At 36.6% G+C, this 20,108-nt stretch overlaps 1 protein-coding gene across 1 annotated transcript; it reads left to right on the top strand.

The window, feature by feature from the left end:
- Nucleotides 1-2,194: 2,194 nt before the first annotated feature.
- On the top strand, nt 2,195-17,173 carry LOC144445989 (lysosomal-associated transmembrane protein 4A-like). Its single transcript, XM_078135653.1, has 7 exons — nt 2,195-2,446; nt 6,791-6,902; nt 7,924-8,000; nt 8,284-8,394; nt 10,630-10,752; nt 14,094-14,180; nt 14,565-17,173. The coding sequence occupies exons 1-7, from the start codon at nt 2,351-2,353 to the stop codon at nt 14,643-14,645; spliced, it is 687 nt and encodes a 228-aa protein (XP_077991779.1). The 5' UTR covers nt 2,195-2,350; the 3' UTR covers nt 14,646-17,173.
- The last annotated feature ends 2,935 nt before the right edge of the window (nt 17,174-20,108 follow it).

Raw genomic sequence — 20,108 nt, forward strand, 5'->3', positions numbered from 1 at the left:
CACTTTCTTTAGATTGATAATAGTGGCATCTTACAGCCTCAACTTTGTATATTTTGTGCATTCCTGCCACAGCTGGAATTTCATAGTTGGAACGGTACTTCAGATATGTTTTACAGAGATATGTTTTAAGCATTCCAAAAGAAATCCACTGTTTGTGCAAACACTACTTTATGAAAATGTTTATTGAGACTATATTGGAGTATTTGCTCATATTGTTTCAGTTCACTACCTCATTCCTGCCATATATCTTTAGGGTAACTTTATATTGAGAGTTATGTCAAAGTTTATTTATTTATCTTTATATTTACAAGTAATAGTATATTCATGCAAAGTTGAAAAGTATGTGCAAAAAACTTATTTTACTTTTTCTCTGTTAACTCAGCTTGTGAGATATTGTCTTCTGTTTCACATGTAGCAGACGTTGCCAATATGCTAATTCTAGGAAATTCTAGAATGTGTTATTAAAAGTTTATGTTGAAAATTATAGTCATATCTATAGGATGAAAAAATACCTTGCACAGAAGCTTTTGATACTTGTCAAGTATGTTTTAGTGCAGGTGCATCTTTTACATTTTGATGGCAGGCTGAGATGAACCTTTTCCAACTCTTTTTTTTTAACTTCCAAGAGCTGCAAATGTAAAATGTTGTCTGTCATATTTGTCTGTCATTTAATACTAGTAAGAATTTACATGAAAAAGTTACATATCATTGTGATAACCACAAACCAAAACACAGTCATGTCACAAAGAATATTTTCAGTACAGTGTAAAGGTAATTTCACACATTAAATGAACCAAATTCCAGTAGATAGTAGTGTACATGAAAGACACTGGTATTTTCAGACAAAAACAATCTGTACCACTCAATTCGCCCATTTCAATTTATCATTACATTAACAGTTTATTAAAAGAAAATTAAAATTTGACTGTTTTTGTTTTCATTTTACAAACTTGTGAGCAACTGTTGTTTGTAGTTGTTGTTGTTGTTGTTGTTGTTGTTGAAAAAGGAAGACCAACATTTTAAAAGCTTATTTTCCCATGTTTGAAAAGTCATGATGTCAATTTATTTTCAGGTACCCCCCCCCCTACAACCCATAACATGTTTTCAGGTAACCCCCTCCCCACACACACTATCCATATATTTTCAAGCCCCCCCCCTAGAATCCCCCCCAACAAGTTTTTGTGAAAGCAGCCTAAGAACAAATATTTACATGTACCACCTTTCAGACATGGCTATATGCCATTGTAGAAAAAGGATTTTGTTTCTTCCATCACACAATGACCCCCCCTATCCACAATTTTGAAAACAGCATGACCCCCCTAGTGCCAATTTCAAAAACAGGGTGACCCCCCCCCCCTCACAAATCCACCCCGGCCGAAGAAACTGACCGGTCCCTAAACATGTGTAGATTTCCAAAAATCAGGACTGTCTGATCTGTTACACTCTCCATATCGATCAATGTCAAGTTTGTGATGTCCTTCAATGACATATTGCAATTTTGTATCAATTATCTTTGTATATCAACACTTTTTGATTTTGCAATAGTACTTTGGTAAACGACCACTCCTGAGGTTGAACTTGTCTGAAACTATTAGCAAAATTTTCTCCCCCTCCCCATTGTCTTTCAGACCATCAGAATTGTCGTGCCCATCTCTTCACACACCCATATTCTCCTCCCCCCCCGCCTGCAGTAAATTTTGCAATGTCCCTAGTAAAATGTTTAACTGTTCGTATACCTTTGAATAAAATCAAAAGAAAAAGTTGAGACGAAATGTACTGAGTCCAATCATGGATGTATTATGGGTAGATAGCTGATGTTTCAGGATTAAAACTTCAATGAACTAAAACGTAACTACTGAAAGTATACGCCCACAAAACAGAAACAAGTACAGGATCAGAGTCGACTAGCGCTATGTTTTGATTCTGAAAATAGAAAATGTATGTTTATGTCATAAATTTTGTGTTATTACGCTCAAATCATGTAGTTCAACTAGGAGAATGTGCGATTTATAATTTAACAGAAGGATATATTACTTTATATATAAAATGAAAACACTTTCGACACTTCAAAGATAATCGGTACAAAATTGTTACATCGTACAAAAGTCAATTCAATCGACAGTTATCGTACTTCATGGTAATTGCGAAGTGATATTTGTTATGCAAATAGTGATGAAAGTAGTTCCTACATTGATGACGACATACTTATATTCACACCAGTAAACGCTAATGTCAGAAGTGTTCTAGTTACAAGAAAGTCAACCTTTGAGTGTGAAGTGAGGTAGTGCGTTTGGTACTGGAATTTGGAAAGGAGAGCGGACGGGAATAACACATAAACAACCCGTGTACGATGGGTGTCGTAACGCAACGTAGGCAGAATGACCCTACATGTTGTCTTTTCTGCCATGTCCGTACCGGGACGATACTTATTGGTCTGTTCTTTCTGGTAATGTTCTCTAATATCTCAGCATATTTATTTGTATTAGTATAACTTTTCATTGAATTTGAATATATCTTTATCAGTCCTAAGTTGATAAATCGTAAAATATACCAAAATGGATGTAGGGATGGTGTCCACAATATTTTGTTATGTTGATAATTTCCAAAATGGCGGACACGGGACTTGCCGCATAGACCCGGAAGTGTTTGTGTTTATTATGGTATATCTTGTACTTATGTCTGCATTGAAATCACTACGTCTCATTACGTCTTGCATCTACTAGCACTGACCCAATGATGTGCAATGAAGAGGGCATGCTCTTATAAAACCCGAATCCTGCCAGGGACATATATTTACATGAACTTGTCTTGACCCGAGGGATGTATTTATAAGAATTCAACTATAATTTACAAAAGAATATTCCATATTGTCTGAGAAGTAAAACTAAAAACTGTGTGTATTGTTAATAACAAAATATCTAATCTGTAAATTCAAAGAGCATAATTTCTGTGTCATATTTATGGAAACTACAGCACACTACATCATGTATGTACAGAGAAAAGATCACAGATGTTATTTAGTTGTAGATATTGAAAGCAATTTGTATATATTAGTTTGAAACTACTTGTAGAAGTATACATGTACAAAATGTACATCATCATGTATTGTGGGTGTCACAATAGTATTTCAATAGTATGCAGCAAAATGACAATTCAAGGCACAACATAATGTATAAATAGAACTACCCAGTAATAACAGTTGTCTAATACATTATACAAAGATATATACATTTGTGCATGTTGTGTATGCAGCAAAATGATGGCAGATCTCAAGATGAAAACATTATTTTAATGTATTTTGTTCTGAAAAGCTATTTGATACACAAAAATAAAGTTTAGATGATGAATGACAGTTACAATTAATAGATATATGAATGAGATGACACGTTTACTGTACAATGTTTTTCATGGCACAGTGCCACTGCATTGCAACATGTCTGCCAGCTGTTACATTCTGATCCCTTGAGTTGAGTAAATCTAATCTGCATTCACCAACACATTGCACAGGAAATCCAATACATTTTGTGTTCAATAAAATCAGATTTAATCAATTCACAAAGGCTGGTTTGTGCTTAGGAGGGTAAGACCATATCTTACATTTGATACAAAGGCTGGTTTGTGCTTAGGAGGGTAAGACCATATCTTACATTTGATACTACAAAGATGCTTTATAATGCGATGGTACTGCTACTGTTTGACTACACTGCAGTAGTGTGATCAAACAGTGGTACGACTTTGCTGACCAGACTTCAGAGGCTCCAGAATAGAGCAGCCAGGATAATCCTTCAGTGTGGGCCGAGGACCCACTCTTTTACTATGTTAGAGAGTTTAAATTGGTTGTCATGTAATGAGTGTTTTGCTTTTCAGAAGTCATGCATTTATTTTAAAGTTCTTCATAAATTAACACCTCTGTATCTTACTAAATAGGTCAGGTAGTTTGATGAAGTACATAACTATTCCACTAGATAGACAAAGATCCAATCTCAATATGTATGTGTCGAGAATTAGCAGTAATTTTGGCAAGAGAACCTTTAAATACTCTGGAGCTGTTTTATGGAACAGTCTACCAACACATATAAGGCATTCTTTTAGAAATACATACATAAATTATATTATGTCAGAGAGGATGACTTCCAGTATGGTGTAACTGGATGGCGGTGTAAATTTATCTATTGATATTGTTGCTTTTTCATCTTGTCTTGACGTTGCTTTCGCATTGTTTGTAATCTCTTTTTTGTGTGGTACCATATGTAATGTTTTTTTTGTGTGTGGTAATAGGACCCAGGTGTAAATCAGCTTCTGTTGTTTCCTGGCTACCCTGTCCTTAAATTTTACTACTACTACTACTCATTCCCCAGGAATATGTGTGAATACACAAAGAGCCTGAGATCCCAGGAATACGTGTGAATACACAAAGAGCCTGAGATCCCAGGAATACGTGTGAATACACAAAGAGCCTGAGATCCCAGGAATATGTGTGAATACACAAAGAGCCTGCGATCCCAGGAATATGTGTGAATACACAAAGAGCCTGAAATCCCAGGAATACATGTGAATACACAAAGAGCCTGAGATCCCAGGAATATGTGTGAATACACAAAGAGCCTGAGATCCCAGGAATATGTGTGAATACACAAAGAGCCTGAAATCCCAGGAATACATGTGAATACACAAAGAGCCTGAGATCCCAGGAATACGTGTGAATACACAAAGAGCCTGAGATCCCAGGAATATGTGTGAATACACAAAGAGCCTGAGATCCCAGGAATACATGTGAATACACAAAGAGCCTGAGATCCCAGGAATACGTGTGAATACACAAAGAGCCTGAGATCCCAGGAATATGTGTGAATACACAAAGAGCCTGAAATCCCAGGAATACATGTGAATACACAAAGAGCCTGAGATCCCAGGAATACGTGTGAATACACAAAGAGCCTGAGATCCCAGGAATATGTGTGAATACACAAAGAGCCTGAAATCCCAGGAATACGTATGAATACACAAAGAGCCTGAGATCCCAGGAATATGTGTGAATACACAAAGAGCCTGAGATCCTAGGAATACATGTGAATACACAAAGAGCCTGAGATCCCAGGAATATGTGTGAATACACAAAGAGCCTGAGATCCCAGGAATATGTGTGAATACACAAAGAGCCTGAGATCCTAGGAATACATGTGAATACACAAAGAGCCTGAGATCCTAGGAATACATGTGAATACACAAAGAGCTTGAGATCCCAGAAATACGTGTGAATACACAAAGAGCCTGAGATCCTAGGAATACATGTGAATACACAAAGAGCCTGAGATCCCAGGAATATGTGTGAATACACAAAGAGCCTGAGATCCCAGGAATACATGTGAATACACAAAGAGCCTGAGATCCCAGGAATACGTGTGAATACACAAAGAGCCTGAGATCCCAGGAATACATGTGAATACACAAGAGCCTGAGATCCCAGGAATATGTGTGAATACACAAAGAGCCTTATATCCAAGGAATACAGGTGAATACACAAAGAGCCTGAGATCCTAGGAATACATGTGAATACACAAAGAGCCTGAGATCCCAGGAATACATGTGAATACACAAGAGCCTGAGATCCTAGGAATATGTGTGAATACACAAAGAGCCTGAGATCCTAGGAATACAGGTGAATACACAAAGAGCCTTATATCCAAGGAATACGTGTGAATACACAAAGAGCCTGAGATCCTAGGAATACATGTGAATACACAAAGAGCCTGAGATTAAAAATAATGACATGTGCCATGCCAGTAACTACCATTTTATTTCATCAAGTATGGCTGAAGGCAGTCATATTTGTCAAAAAAAATTAGTTTGCCCCATAATTTTAATACAAAGACAGTATATGATTAAATGTAATCTTATCCTATCAACCTGCAACATTGCCACAGTAGTGTTTTAGTAGATCAGATAGATAGCAGCACTTTTATTGTTTTGTTTATGTTGAGTGTTTGTTTTTATCTGTGTTTGTTGGGACAAGAGGCTACATATGTCTTTTCTATACAGATAATTGCACTGAGAAAAAGTCTACCCAAGACATGGATGATCACGGATCCAATCAGTAATACATCCATGTCAGAGAAACATATACATCAATGATATGATTCATACTTGAAGTATACATACTATGAGATAAGGATAATATATATTTTAACTACATTTGTACATTCAAGCCACCAGTTAGTTCAACACACAAGAACAGTATACATTTGTACATTGTGTATCTGCTTTATTCATGTACTACATTTTTGTATTTGAAGACACTCACTTCACTAGTTTGGTTAGATTCAACGATAGTCTGTTGTAAGTGCAATGTAGTTTCCTGTCCAAACATAAACAAGACACTTGTCATAAACAAGACACTTATCAGTTATACTTCTACTGTTTACAGACAGTAAAACTGCTTCTATTTATCTACTGCATGTAGTACTGTAGTATTAGAACAACAACTGAGGCAATAAAGTGTTGACTGAGGTTTTCATTTTTAACTACATTTTTACCTTGGCATCTACAATTGGAAGCATTATTAAAAGACCTTGACCTTCCAGCAATCATCAACTTGAGTCCATGTGTTCATCTCCCAGGCACTTTGTGCCATTTCATGTAACTTTTCAAATGTTGTGCATTGGTGATACCATGACGATAGAGTCATTTAGTCACAGCCCTTTCTACTTTCATGGTAATACAGAACAAGGGACATATTGTATCTTGTGGTCAGACATCTAATTTTTTCTAATGTATTTTTCCTTTATTTCAGACCATGCAGGTGTTTGTTATGGTCTGTCTTGGCTACCTAATTGTATATGGCGGTATTATTGAGAAACAACTGATTGAGACAGATGTGATATATGAGGAAAAACACACCACTTGTGAGTTATAACTACTTATTTTATGTATTGTTCTTGAGATTAGTTTATGTTTGAAATGTATGTATTACTTTCTTTATTGCCATAACTTCATGTAAATGTACATTTGTAGTTGTAAATCTACTCAAGTTTACAATACTTTTACCAACCCAAACCATGCATGCACTTGAACTTATAACTTGTTTATCAGTAATGTATACAAATACATGTACATGTAGGATGGTTTACCAAATCTGCCTTACTCACAATATAGGCACCATTTTCATTTTCAAAATCCAGTTTGTATCATGGTAAGTCGTGAATAATATCCAAAGTTGCATGTTTAAATAATAAGTGACAGAAGAGCACTAAATGTCAATTGTTGTGATAGCTTTAGGATGACAGTTGTAGCCACACAGCTTTCATTAAGAGCTGTAATGAGTTTTTACCATCTGATCATGGGGTACCTCCTTGCTAAGCTACAAAAACGTAATCTAATCATGAACAATGTACATTTTTGATGGTGCAACAACAACAGTGCATCAATGCATTGTTAGCACCCCAATTGTGCAAGAATGATCCTTTTGTGATGTGCGCACTCAGGTGATGTTTTATGTGAGCTGCACTGTACATGGAGACTACATTACATATTACTTTCTTTTTAGATCTAGACCTGAATCTTCAGGGTCAGTTACTGAAATTCAGCAATTCCCTTCATTATCACAGACACTTTGTAGTACTTATTGTTGCCACTAATTTCTTTTAAATCATGTCTCCATTCAGTCACATTTGAAAGGGGGGGGGGGGGGGGCTACATCTATGTCATCTATGGATGACCTTCATAGTCCTTAAACTGAATGGCTGCCATATTTTATTTGTCCTAAAATTTGGATGATGAATTAATGAGTCATAATGTTGGGTAATACAATCCAATCTTCAACAAAGACTTGTACCTTATACAATGTAGTACAGTAACATTAACAATGATATTAATTACAAACAATTGTTTGTGAGTAACTACATTTTGTAAATATTTTTCTAACAGCTGACCTGTCTGTAGCATTTATCATCACATTCTGTATGTTTTTGGTGACATGTATGCTGCTTTGTGGAGCAATGAAGGTGAGATACTTGTATCAAATTATATCACTACATGGATGATGTACATTGACAAACTAGTTATTGAATTTGGATATCTGATGTTGTATAAAGTAGCAGGTACCTTTTCCCTCCATAATTAGTATAACACAGACAGGTAAGCTATATTTACATGTACTTACGATAGTTCATCCTCTATGGTAAGTTGAGTTTATATTTGCCTACTGTTATAAGAGTTGTTAACAAGAATACAAATGTACTGTGCATTGTCCTATGACTGTCTGTCTGTCTGTTCATCATCTTGTAGCATCGTGCTGGATATCTACTGCCATTCTTTTGTCTACAACTGTTTGACTTTGTCTTATCCTGTCTGACTGCCATCAATTGGTTTACTGCATATCCAGATGGAGATGGTATGGTAAGTCACTATTATGTGTATATTGACTTATTGATAACTTTATCATTTACTGGTACCCATGCTGTCAGGTCTCACTAATTTTTCAGTATCTCAATGTTTTTAGCAAGGGGAACCCCATGGGGGGGGGGGGGGGGGGGGGGTCTATGCACTTTTGTGTATGACTATTGGGGAAATTTGATGATTTAACCCCCATATATCTATATATATTTGGAAAGGTCATTAAATAAGGAATACAAAACAAGTGCAACATTGTATATAAAATGTTGCAATTTTGCTACATTACCTAATTATATATTCAAAATGGTTGCCAGTAAGTGCTTTTAGCCCCATTTTTTAACTATTCTTGATTGAAATGTTAGGTTTGACAGCTTGATCATTGAAATTTCACCTTTCATTACACTAAGAATTCACTATTTTGCAATATTACAGGGACTTTACTGCAAAATCACAAAGAAATTCCTTGTAAAATAAAAAGTTTTAGAGAGAGCTCCAAGTAAGCTCAACATTCTGTACATGTCCCCTCATCTTCCAAGATGTAACATTGTCTATGAAACAATCTTTTCTCATGAAATGTATAATTTTGAATGGAGATGTCAAGATGATGACAAGATTTACATTATCTTCAAAAATTATCATTTATGACCCAGATGACCTAATTAAATATTCAAAATGGCTGCTGTTAAATTCATAAATATCTTTTTCAGAAGATATTCACCTAGTGTTTGGATACTTTTACTGCTCTCCTAATGATCAGAGTCATGCATTTTATCATGTCCAACATTCTATCACGCAATAAAATCATGAAAATAACAAATTAGTTGATGGAGAACATTTATTCACAGGGCATCATGTAGTTCCATGCAAATGTCATGGACAGACACTTGCAAGCATATACATGTATCTAGATGCAAATGTCATGGACGGATCATACTGCCAAGCATTTCATTTGTTGTTGTTGTTATGGTAATCGACTAGATGTGTACATGTCAGAGAATGACCACGTCCATTGTTGTTGTTCATACTAGATTGACACGGGTTATTTTCTGTACAAGTGGCATCAATTTCTTGTTCATTGAAGCCAAGGAAATAGTCATTACTGGACTCTGCTTCAAAAATTTTGAAGACTCAGTTTTTCAAAATCACGTAAATTTGGCCTTTGGCCATGATTTACCCGGAGTTAGGTTGAACCCATTCACTGAGGTAATCAAAGAGTTGAACCTTCACCTTGGTTAACATTGTTCCTGTCACTTCATAAATAACAGTCTCCATAGTCTACTTGCCTCCTCTCCCGTAATGACTTGGCTGTCATTTTTAAAATTTCAATTTTCTATTGGGAAATTTGTTTTGGATCGGCCGTCAAACTTCCAAGCCACATGTCATGGCCGCCATGTTGCATATTCACTGGAAAGCTCTAGAATAACACTACGTCAATGATGAAATGATGCTGAGGTCAAAGGTTAGGTACCGTTAGACCCGATATATCGAGTTTCCGCCCTTAAAGGGTTAATATAAACACTCTGAATTTACTGGCCAATCATGAAACGTGAAACAAATTTAAAGCTTATGTGAGCTAAAAATGCTTTGCAGTTACATTGGCGTGTTTAGGTTCCCAGACGCTGTATGACTGTCTAGTATAATTGTAATTCTGTCATAAATTTTACTACTCACTCGCTGAAAGAAATCGTAAACGTCCCAAAAATTCGCAATTTACAAAATTATGAGCGCCAGCAGAACCACAGGTCTGCAATGGCCTATTTGCTCAGTAGTTTTGGAATTAAAGGTTTTTGACCAAAGTTGCATGTTTTTTCCTGATTTGCATATCACTGATGGGATCATCATGTTATGAACAATTCTAAGAATGTTCCCATCAAATTTCAGACACACAGACAGACCGACAGACAGGCACTTTGCTATGCCTGTAGCATGACTGAACCTAAGTTCAACTGTACTAAAAATCAGCATTTACTGCATAAATCAATAACTGCAATACATACATGTGGAGACTCCATATTATCAAGTGCAAGTTCTTTTTAAAGACATTGACCTCTGACCTTGGGTTTGGTCTTCATGGTCAATTATCAAAATCAAGTTATGTGTATTCGTTGCTGCAGTACCAATGCCTTTTGGGTATGTGTCTTCTATGAAGACCTTTTTTCATACTGATAACTGTATTGTATTCATAAATTGACATAATGATAGCTGTATTGTCTTTGTACCACTTTTGTTTTGTGACAGAATTTCCCATACAATCAAGAATGGTATAACAAAATGAAGGAGCAATTTGGAACCCAGGACTACAGCAACCAATGGATGGTGCTTATTTCCATCATTACCTTCCTTCTAGTGATGACAATCAAGGTAAGAAAAATGATCAAAAAGTATGACCAATACATTGACCAATACTGTGTGATCAGCTTTGAAAACCATTAGCCATTTTGCCTAATGTTGTTCATTTCAAATAAGTCAAAATAGACAAGTCATAAGACTACAAACTTAAATATAGACACTATCTCATTGTTATAATTCCTCTATACATTCGTTAAATCTTTGACAATATTCTCTAATACATGTACTCCACCACTTATCCTACATTTGAATGACACAGTATTTCAATGTGATGTACAAATTTGGATTCAGTCAAGCTTGATCAACAGTTAGCAAGTCCTTGTGAAATCTGGAAATCTAGCTGAGACAAGTATCATAATATCATAAGAATTTAGAAATTAGATTTGATAATCATCAGTGGTATGGTGTATATAATATGTACATGTAGGTTTTCAATGAAACTTGGTAATGAAGCACTTACAATAGCTCACTTGGTAATGAAGCATTTACAATAGCTCACTTGGTAATGAAGCATTTACAATAGCTCACTTGGTAATGAAGCATTTACAAAGTCACTTGATAATGAAGCACTTACAATAAGCTCACTTGGTAATGAAGCACTTACAATAAGCTCACTTGGTAATGAAGCACTTACAATAGCTCACTTGGTAATGAAGCATTTACAATAGCTCACTTGGTAATGAAGCACTTACAAAGTCACTTGGTAATGAAGCACTTACAAAGTCACTTGATAATGAAGCACTTACAATAGCTCACTTGGTAATGAAGCACTTACAAAGTCACTTGGTAATGAAGCATTTACAATAGCTCACTTGGTAATGAAGCACTTACAAAGTCACTTGGTAATGAAGCACTTACAAAGTCACTTGGTAATGAAGCACTTACAAAGTCACTTGGTAATGAAGCACTTACAATAGCTCACTTGGTAATGAAGCACTTACAAAGTCACTTGGTAATGAAGCACTTACAAAGTCACTTGGTAATGAAGCACTTACAATAGCTCACTTGGTAATGAAGCATTTACAATAGCTCACTTGGTAATGAAGCACTTACAAAGTCACTTGGTAATGAAGCACTTACAAAGTCACTTGGTAATGAAGCACTTACAAAGTCACTTGGTAATGAAGCACTTACAATAGCTCACTTGGTAATAAAGAACTTACAGTAACTCAAGAATACATGTACAGGGGTGAACAAATCCACTGGTCCGAGGTCCGGGACCAGTGATTTTTTTGGGCGGACCACACAAATTTGACCTTGTCTGGTCCGTCGGACCAGTACCTTAAACTGTAAATAATCATGCTAAAAAGTAGGAACAGCAACAACTGAATGTGAACAAACAAGAAATACGATCACGATGGAGCTAAAACTACAAGCCTTGCATGACCTTTCGATGGGTCATGAAGTATTATCAGGTGACTTCCGACTTCAAACCAGCAATATGCTAAAGAGAGGGGGCGTGAACTTTGACAGTTGAATGACTGGTGGTGCGTCAATACGTCATAGTAGCGGCCGTACATCGTAGTTTATTTCACTGAATCAACAACAATGTGAAATGATAGACAGGAGATAACACTAAACGCACATGTGGCTCATATCATTACTAGTAGGGACATACCGGTTTAGGGACACAAGAATTAGGAAGACAAGAGTAATAATTTCATTGTATAAAATTAATAATTAAAATGTATCAAACGAAACATTTTATTTGCTATCATACTGTCAGCATTGATTGTATTGTTTTTATTCATAAAGGAGCTTCAAATGATTTATAATAGAACCCTTTTCATGAAATGAAGTCATCCAAATGACGCACAAACTTCATGTTATCCCACAAAAGTCCGGGACAAAAGTTACCAAGTTTGTCCACTGGGCAAGTGAATAACAAAGGTTTCATCATTTTTTGCCAACCTCAGTTACATGTACTTCCATGATACTTTGATAGCAATCACTGACTGTCATCTCGAACCTCAGATGTAGAGCTCAGATGTGTGCACACATGTTGCTCATTCCATTTCGGGTGTGTGGGTTGCTTGTTAGACACATAACACAAATGCACTCCAAATCTGAGCATTTATGCTGCTTATTATCGTTTACTTTGTAATAGATAAAACATTACACGATCAAAAATATACACCACCTGTTTCATTTTCTCCTTGCATGTAATTTAGGTGTAACTAAAAATAATGTGCTAAGACCAACCCTAGACAGAAATGGTATGCGCCAAGGCATTTCCCACGATATCTTATCTGTTACTATCTGTAAACATAGGACGTCAGTGTCCACACTACGGTAGTACCTCTCAAATAAACGACCATTTCCCAAGTAGATTTGCTGTGTAATGTGTGGCTATCCATCTCGTAAATAATTTAGACCCATCTGAAACGCGAATGGCTGTAAAGTTTTAAATGGACAACACGGACATGGGTCAATCTTTTGAGCTATGGAAAACAACTGACCAGCATGACTTGACACCAAATGAACATTCTGATTTTAGGATTACACTTACAGATAGTCAACGAAGTATCTATTTTAGCACTGTGATATGATATTTGCCAAAGCCTCGATAACTGGCGAATTTGATTTTATCTCCATACCGTCACACGGACTCCCTCTAGTCAGGCAATGTATGTGTTCCTAGGTCTTTTTCCAAAGCCTCGACAACTGGTAAATTTGATTTTATCTCAACACAGTCACACCATGGACACAAGGACTCCTAGTCAGGCAATGTATGTGTTCGTAGTTTTTTTTTTCGTGAGATTTTATAGGATCAACTTTGAAGGGGTCAGTTTCTTTGTACAATTGTGAAGATTTGCTTGCAATCTGGGTTTTCCAGACGAGTTTGACAAAACGTAGTACAACTTTTGTCATCATACTGCAATCATTACCAAGTAAAACTGTTTTTCAATGTGCTTGTCGCATATTTCTGTCAAATTTCTAATCCTTCGTGAAATCCAAGTGAAGTCGCCGTTCAATATTTTTCGTTTCATCGATGTGTCAAAAATAACCGTTACAAATATAATAGAATTGTCAATTGACTGAAACCAAGCATGTCAACTTTATATTTATCATTATAAATTGGGTATTGTTCAACTATAAGTGGTGGTGTACGTCTAAATATATAGATTCATAGGCAAGATTTAATGTTTCATGTTAGCGAGACCAAGGACCACGGACCACTAAATCTTTCAGCAGGACCACTGGATTTTTTAAGGCACTGGTCCGGGGACCACCAGTTCACAAAATGATTTGTTCACCCCTGCATGTAGAATTGAAATTGACACTGCCATGTGATGGTACCAACATGGTAACAAGATAGCAACTTATTCCTTCTGTGTTGTTTTCTTCTGTAGGCTTACATAATTACTGTTGTCTGGGCTTGTTACAAGTACATCATCAACCGTGACAGTCAACAATTCAACCAGTCAGAGGATACTGAGGTAAGTCATTCATATTGCCTGAAGTCCTTAGCATGTTACTCCAGAATTTGTGGTTACATGAACTGTTTCCAATCTGATTGGACAGAAAGAAGAATTCTGAAATAAAGTTTTTTCTCAGAGTGAAAGATTCATTATTTGTGAACATTTCCTTGATCACTATAAACAAATACCTTTCTTTTGCTTATGTTACACCTGACACTATTGTCATACTTTTCATCACACCAGGCACTGTTGTCATCATAAGTGTTCTCATTCATAATTTGAACAGCTTTATTCAAATTTGGAAGGACTGCTAACTTGTACAAAACATAAGTTGTTAATATAAATCATAGGATTGTATGTATATTGCATTATACTAAACATGGTTTGTTGTATACATTACAGGCTTTGTTGGGACCACCAGCCTACAATACTGTAATCAAGGTACCACCCAACATGCCAACACCACCTCCTTACCAGCCATAGATATCACAATATGTTACCAGTTCCATCTGTAAAATGAAGCTGCAAAGCACCATAACAACAACAATCCAACAATTGTGTATTTAAAATAGATTTAAATATGATGTGAAAAGTAAATTTTACCAGCTGTAAATCACACAATGCAATACAAACTGTAGCTTCAATGATTTGTATTTAGTGAGGGTTTATTTTACTATGTCGGTATAAAACAGTGGTTAGACTCGGTATATAGTTGGCTTAATCTCACCCTGTGTTATCAGTTACATGTACTATGTCAATATACAGGAATCTACATTCAGTGTTGATGGCATCATTTTGATTATTATGAGGGTTTCTACATTTAATAGATAAGATAAACAGTGTTTACAAATCAAAGAATGGGGCAGTTTTTGGGAAGTTTTTGCCAATATTCTCCATAGCATTTATGTCAATGTTAGAGGCAAGTCAGGGTATTGTAGTCAAATTGTCATTGTACTTATGTAGCATGTCACAAAATTTGGATAGCTGTTGGGGTAGCCAGTTGTTATTCAGTCTTTTTCATAGAATGAATTTCTTGTCTCAAATGTTCTATGAAATACATGATTTACTAGTAAGAGTAAAGTTACCTTTTTTTTGAAAAAGTGTAAAGTGACTATGTCACCGTTATTTGAATAATTGACACATCTACAGTGTACATATGTAAAGTGACTATGTCACCGTTATTTGAATAATTGACACATCTACAGTGTACATGTGTAAAGTGACTATGTCACCGTTATTTGAATAATTGACACATCTACAGTGTACATGTGTAAAGTGACTATGTCACCGTTATCTAAATAACTCGCACATCTACAGTTTACATGTGTAAAGTGACTATGTCACCGTTATCTAAATAACTCGCACATCTACATTGTACATGTTTAAAGTGACTATGTCACCGTTATCTGAATAACTCACATCTACAGTGTACATGTGTAAAGTGACTATGTCACCTTTATCTGAATAACTCACACATCTACAGTGTACATGTGTAAAGTGACTATGTCACCGTTATCTAAATAACTCACACATCTACAGTGTACATGTGTAAAGTGACTGTCACCATTATATCTGAATAACTCACACATCTACAGTGTACATGTGCAAAGTGACTATGTCACCGTTATCTGAATAACTCACATCTACAGTGTACATGTGTAAAGTGACTATGTCACCGTTATCTGAATAACTCACACATCTACAGTGTACATGTGTAAAGTGACTATGTCACCGTTATCTGAATAACTCGCACATCTACAGTGTACATGTGTAAAGTGACTGTCACCGTTATCTGAATAACTCACACATCTACAGTGTACATGTGTAAAGTGACTATGTTACCATTATATCTGAATAACTCACAATGTAATGACCATAAGCTACCTGGCTATGTAGTAACCTGAAACTAGATTACAAAAAGGTGACCTTATTCCTACTAACTTCACTTAGTAGAGTTCAGTATCAGTTTCTATAGTAACATGATTTGTTATATGGTATGGAGTACTGTTCTATTGTTGTAAGTAAGTAATTACTACTCACATCTTGAATTATAGTATTTACAGAATGTTTTAATATTATAAAGGAATGTCATGGTCAAGGTAGATTTGTCAACACAAGTATACATGGTGTATATATTGATGCCTATAGTATTACACAAACAAAATTGTTTGTTGCAAAAACTCATACAGCACTTCTGTCAGTGTTACCTCTGGCATAGTGATAAACTTGTCATTGTCAACATTGAAAAGGAAGTCGACAACTGTTTGCCTTATACAGGTGTAATATATAATGGTAATCTGTTATTTTGCAAACACTCACTACAGAGAAGGTGAATACACTACGATAACTTACACACAAGGATAGTATTGAAATGCAATTATGAAATAGAAAACTAGAGTCTATGGTCAAATCATTTGACCTATACTGGGTGTAGAGGTTATTTGATACCATGTGTGGCATCTAGACTTAATCACTTACTATTGCTGTTAAATGTCATTTGTAAACTTTTAATGGTACATGTAGTAGATTAATTAATGTACATTAAAATTATAATCATGTTCAGTATTTGATGGTATGGATTTTATATAATCTTCAGCTTCATGTATTTACAGTATAGCCAAGTATTCAAATGTTGGTAAAGATATTCAAATACAAGGTATACAAAATAGTTGTAGTTATGAAATGATACTACTATAAGTAACATACAAAGTGTTAATCATCTGTTTCTACTTGGTTAACATATTCAGATGTAGGATTGTAATCTTCATTTTAAAAGCACTAAATATGTCTTGATATCAGTTTATTCTGTACATCTTTTTTTTCATGGAACTTTCACTGAAGGTCAAAGGTCAACTTGTATGCCATCAGGCAGACAGGACTCTTTAATAGCTATTACTATGATTGCAGTTTTTTTCAGATGTGTGCCAGCGTGATTGGGTTTTGTCATATAATCTTATTTCCAATGGTCTTGCATGTTTATTTTCAATAAAGATAGTTTATTTGCCTCTGAATGCTGTCTAGCGGTTTTTTATGAATCATGCACTTCATACATTGCTACATTTGAATGCATAGATCAGAATGAATCAGATTATGAGGTGTAGTCTAACCAGAAACCTAGCTGTACTCTACGACTGAATCACATTATGAGGTGTAGTCTAACCAGAAACCTAGCTGTACTCTACAGCTGAATCAGATTATGAGGTGTAGTCTAACCAGAAACCTAGCTGTACTCTACAGCTGAATCAGATTATGAGGTGTAGTCTAACCAGAAACCTAGCTGTACTCTACAACTGAATCAGATTATGAGATGTAGTCTAACCAGAAACCTAGCTGTACTCTATGACTGAATCAGATTATGAGGTGTAGTCTAACCAGAAACCTAGCTGTACTCTACAACTTAATCAGATTATGAGGTGTAGTCTAACCAGAAACCTAGCTGTACTCTATGACTGAATCAGATTATGAGGTGTGGTCTAACCAGAAACCTAGCTGTACTCTACAACTGAATCAGATTATGACAATTGGCTAATGTTTTGTGACTTTTAACTGACCTGATTAGGGCTGTCTGTGGACATTCACTTTCGAGTAAATTCTGCTCCTTTAAGAGAACTACACAATATCGAAAATATATATTGGAAAATTTGGTAAAGATTGGAATAGAATCCTGTCTGATTGTAATTAATTATTCATAAGTAAACATTAAACATGGGATTCCCTAACAAAATTGATACCTTCCAAGCCTTTTAGGGGCTTCACACTGGCAAAATATAGTCTGCTCTAAATCACTAACAATGATAGTTCGTTATTTAGTCCTCTTTCACATTTGATTTGTGAAACAATGGACCTGGCCTCAGACATTCCAAAGTCACAGCATCCTCTACCCTAAATATAAGGCTGCAATATAATTGTAGCCTTTGCTGTGATTTTGAGGTATTTTCTTGTTTTTGTTTGTTCCCATGTTTAACTGGAAGCAAACGCTACAATGCCTCTGCAAATAGATGGAAGCGATTCAGATCTGAATCACAACTGGGTGGATTTTTCTGCTAAATTACACCTTACCTGCCCAAAAAACGGACATTTCCCAACTCATGAAAATCATGAAATGTCCATATATACTGTTGTATTGACTATACACCTAAGCCAACCCATCGAAAGAAGTTATATGTTGATGGTTTATGAACTATATTCAATAAACTCATGCACTAATGTTCTACAAATTCCTCCAGCTAAAGCAAAATTCAAGTACTGTGTCTTTGTGTGTATGTGAGTGTGTTTATAATGTAGAGTTGCTCGACATTGCATGGTATACTGCTACAAGATCAGACCATTGAGTGAACCATGATCAGACACAAATTAACTCTCCACAGCACCATTTTGGTTTTGCAACTTTGGTGTCCATGTTTGGAATAGCTTTCGTCAAGTTTTTGCCTTTCCTGACATGACAATAAAGGGCCAGCAAAATATTATCATAGTAGTCCTCCCCCAAACAAGATGAGTTTTTAACTTTTGGGGGAAAATTTTACTTGAAGACGCATAGTATACCTGCATAAATGATAAATTGACAAACAAAAGACAAAAGAAGTGTACACATTATTCATTGTCGAGGTGTTGATCTCATGAATATGCACCAAGATTTAGGACCAAGTCTGCTCATAGACGTGGAGGTCTGCTCTAAATGCGTTCACATCTACAAATCTGGTCAGGACTATATTATAGTCCTGGCTTAGTCAACCTTTTTGGTCGGGACCATTTAAAGTCAGACTTAGACTGCCCAAGTGCTATCACACAGTACTTTTAGTCCATATTATAACTTAGAGCAGCCCTGGAGCAGACTAATTTCTGCCAGTGTGAAGCCCCTATTTGATAATCCGAACTCTGCCAAGTGGGTAAGGATCAGAGAAGTAACAACTCTTGTAAATTTCTAAGTGACCTGCAATATCTAGGAGTTGGTCTCCAGGTTACCCAGATTCCGAGCTCACTGCTGAAGGCTCTACTATGAGACCACCAGAGACAAGAGTCTGGGGAAATGTAAACCAAGCTCGTCTGCACTGGATTTCTTAAATTCCCCAGAGCAGTACATGCTAGGAATACTTCAAATCCAAAATTGCAGGCTGAATGATCCAGGTACCTTCATATCAGGTTATCATGTCTCTCAATTTTAAGCAACTGATACATCTTAATTACAACAAACAGGCCTCATGAGCTCATTTTTCATGACTGAAAAGAAATGTACTGTGTGACTTCCAGTGCGGGTACGTAACTTTGGATTACAATGTTTGTTTCCCCGATACTCTTGTCTGGGTCTTGTGGTAGAGTCCCCAGCAGTGAGAGTCTGGGTTGTCTTGTGGTAGAGTCCCCAGCAGTGAGAGTCATGGTTGTCTTGTGACAGCTACTAGAGCCCCCAGCAGTGAGAGTCTGGGTTGTCTTGTGGTAGAGCCCCCAGCAGTGAGAGTCTGTGTTGTCTTGTGGTAGAGCCCCCAGCAGTGAGAGTCTGGGTTGTCTTGTGGTAGAGCCCCCAGCAGTGAGAGTCTGGGTTGTCTTGTGACAGCTACTAGAGCCCCCAGCAGTGAGAGTCTGGGTTGTCTTGTGGTAGAGCCCCCAGCAGTGAGAGTCTGGGTTGTCTTGTGGTAGAGTCCCCAGCAGTGAGAGTCATGGTTGTCTTGTGACAGCTACTAGAGCCCCCAGCAGTGAGCGTCTGGGTTGTCTTGTGGTAGAGCCCCCAGCAGTGAGAGTCTGTGTTGTCTTGTGGTAGAGCCCCCAGCAGTGAGAGTCTGGGTTGTCTTGTGGTAGAGCCCCCAGCAGTGAGAGTCTGGGTTGTCTTGTGACAGCTACTAGAGCCCCCAGCAGTGAGAGTCTGGGTTGTCTTGTGGTAGAGCCCCCAGCAGTGAGAGTCTGGGTTGTCTTGTGGTAGAGTCCCCAGCAGTGAGAGTCATGGTTGTCTTGTGA

The sequence above is a fragment of the Glandiceps talaboti genome, chromosome 14, assembly GCF_964340395.1.
Source record: "Glandiceps talaboti chromosome 14, keGlaTala1.1, whole genome shotgun sequence".
Lineage (NCBI taxonomy): Eukaryota > Metazoa > Hemichordata > Enteropneusta > Spengelidae > Glandiceps > Glandiceps talaboti.

Excerpts from the sequence above, each read along its gene's own strand:
- LOC144445989 (XM_078135653.1), top strand. The coding sequence starts at position 2,351 with ATGGGTGTCGTAACGCAACGTAGGCAGAATGACCCTACATGTTGTCTT. Across the intron at positions 8,001-8,283 it reads TGCTTTGTGGAGCAATGAAG|CATCGTGCTGGATATCTACT; the intron begins GTGAGATACTTG and ends ATCATCTTGTAG. Across the intron at positions 8,395-10,629 it reads ATCCAGATGGAGATGGTATG|AATTTCCCATACAATCAAGA; the intron begins GTAAGTCACTAT and ends GTTTTGTGACAG.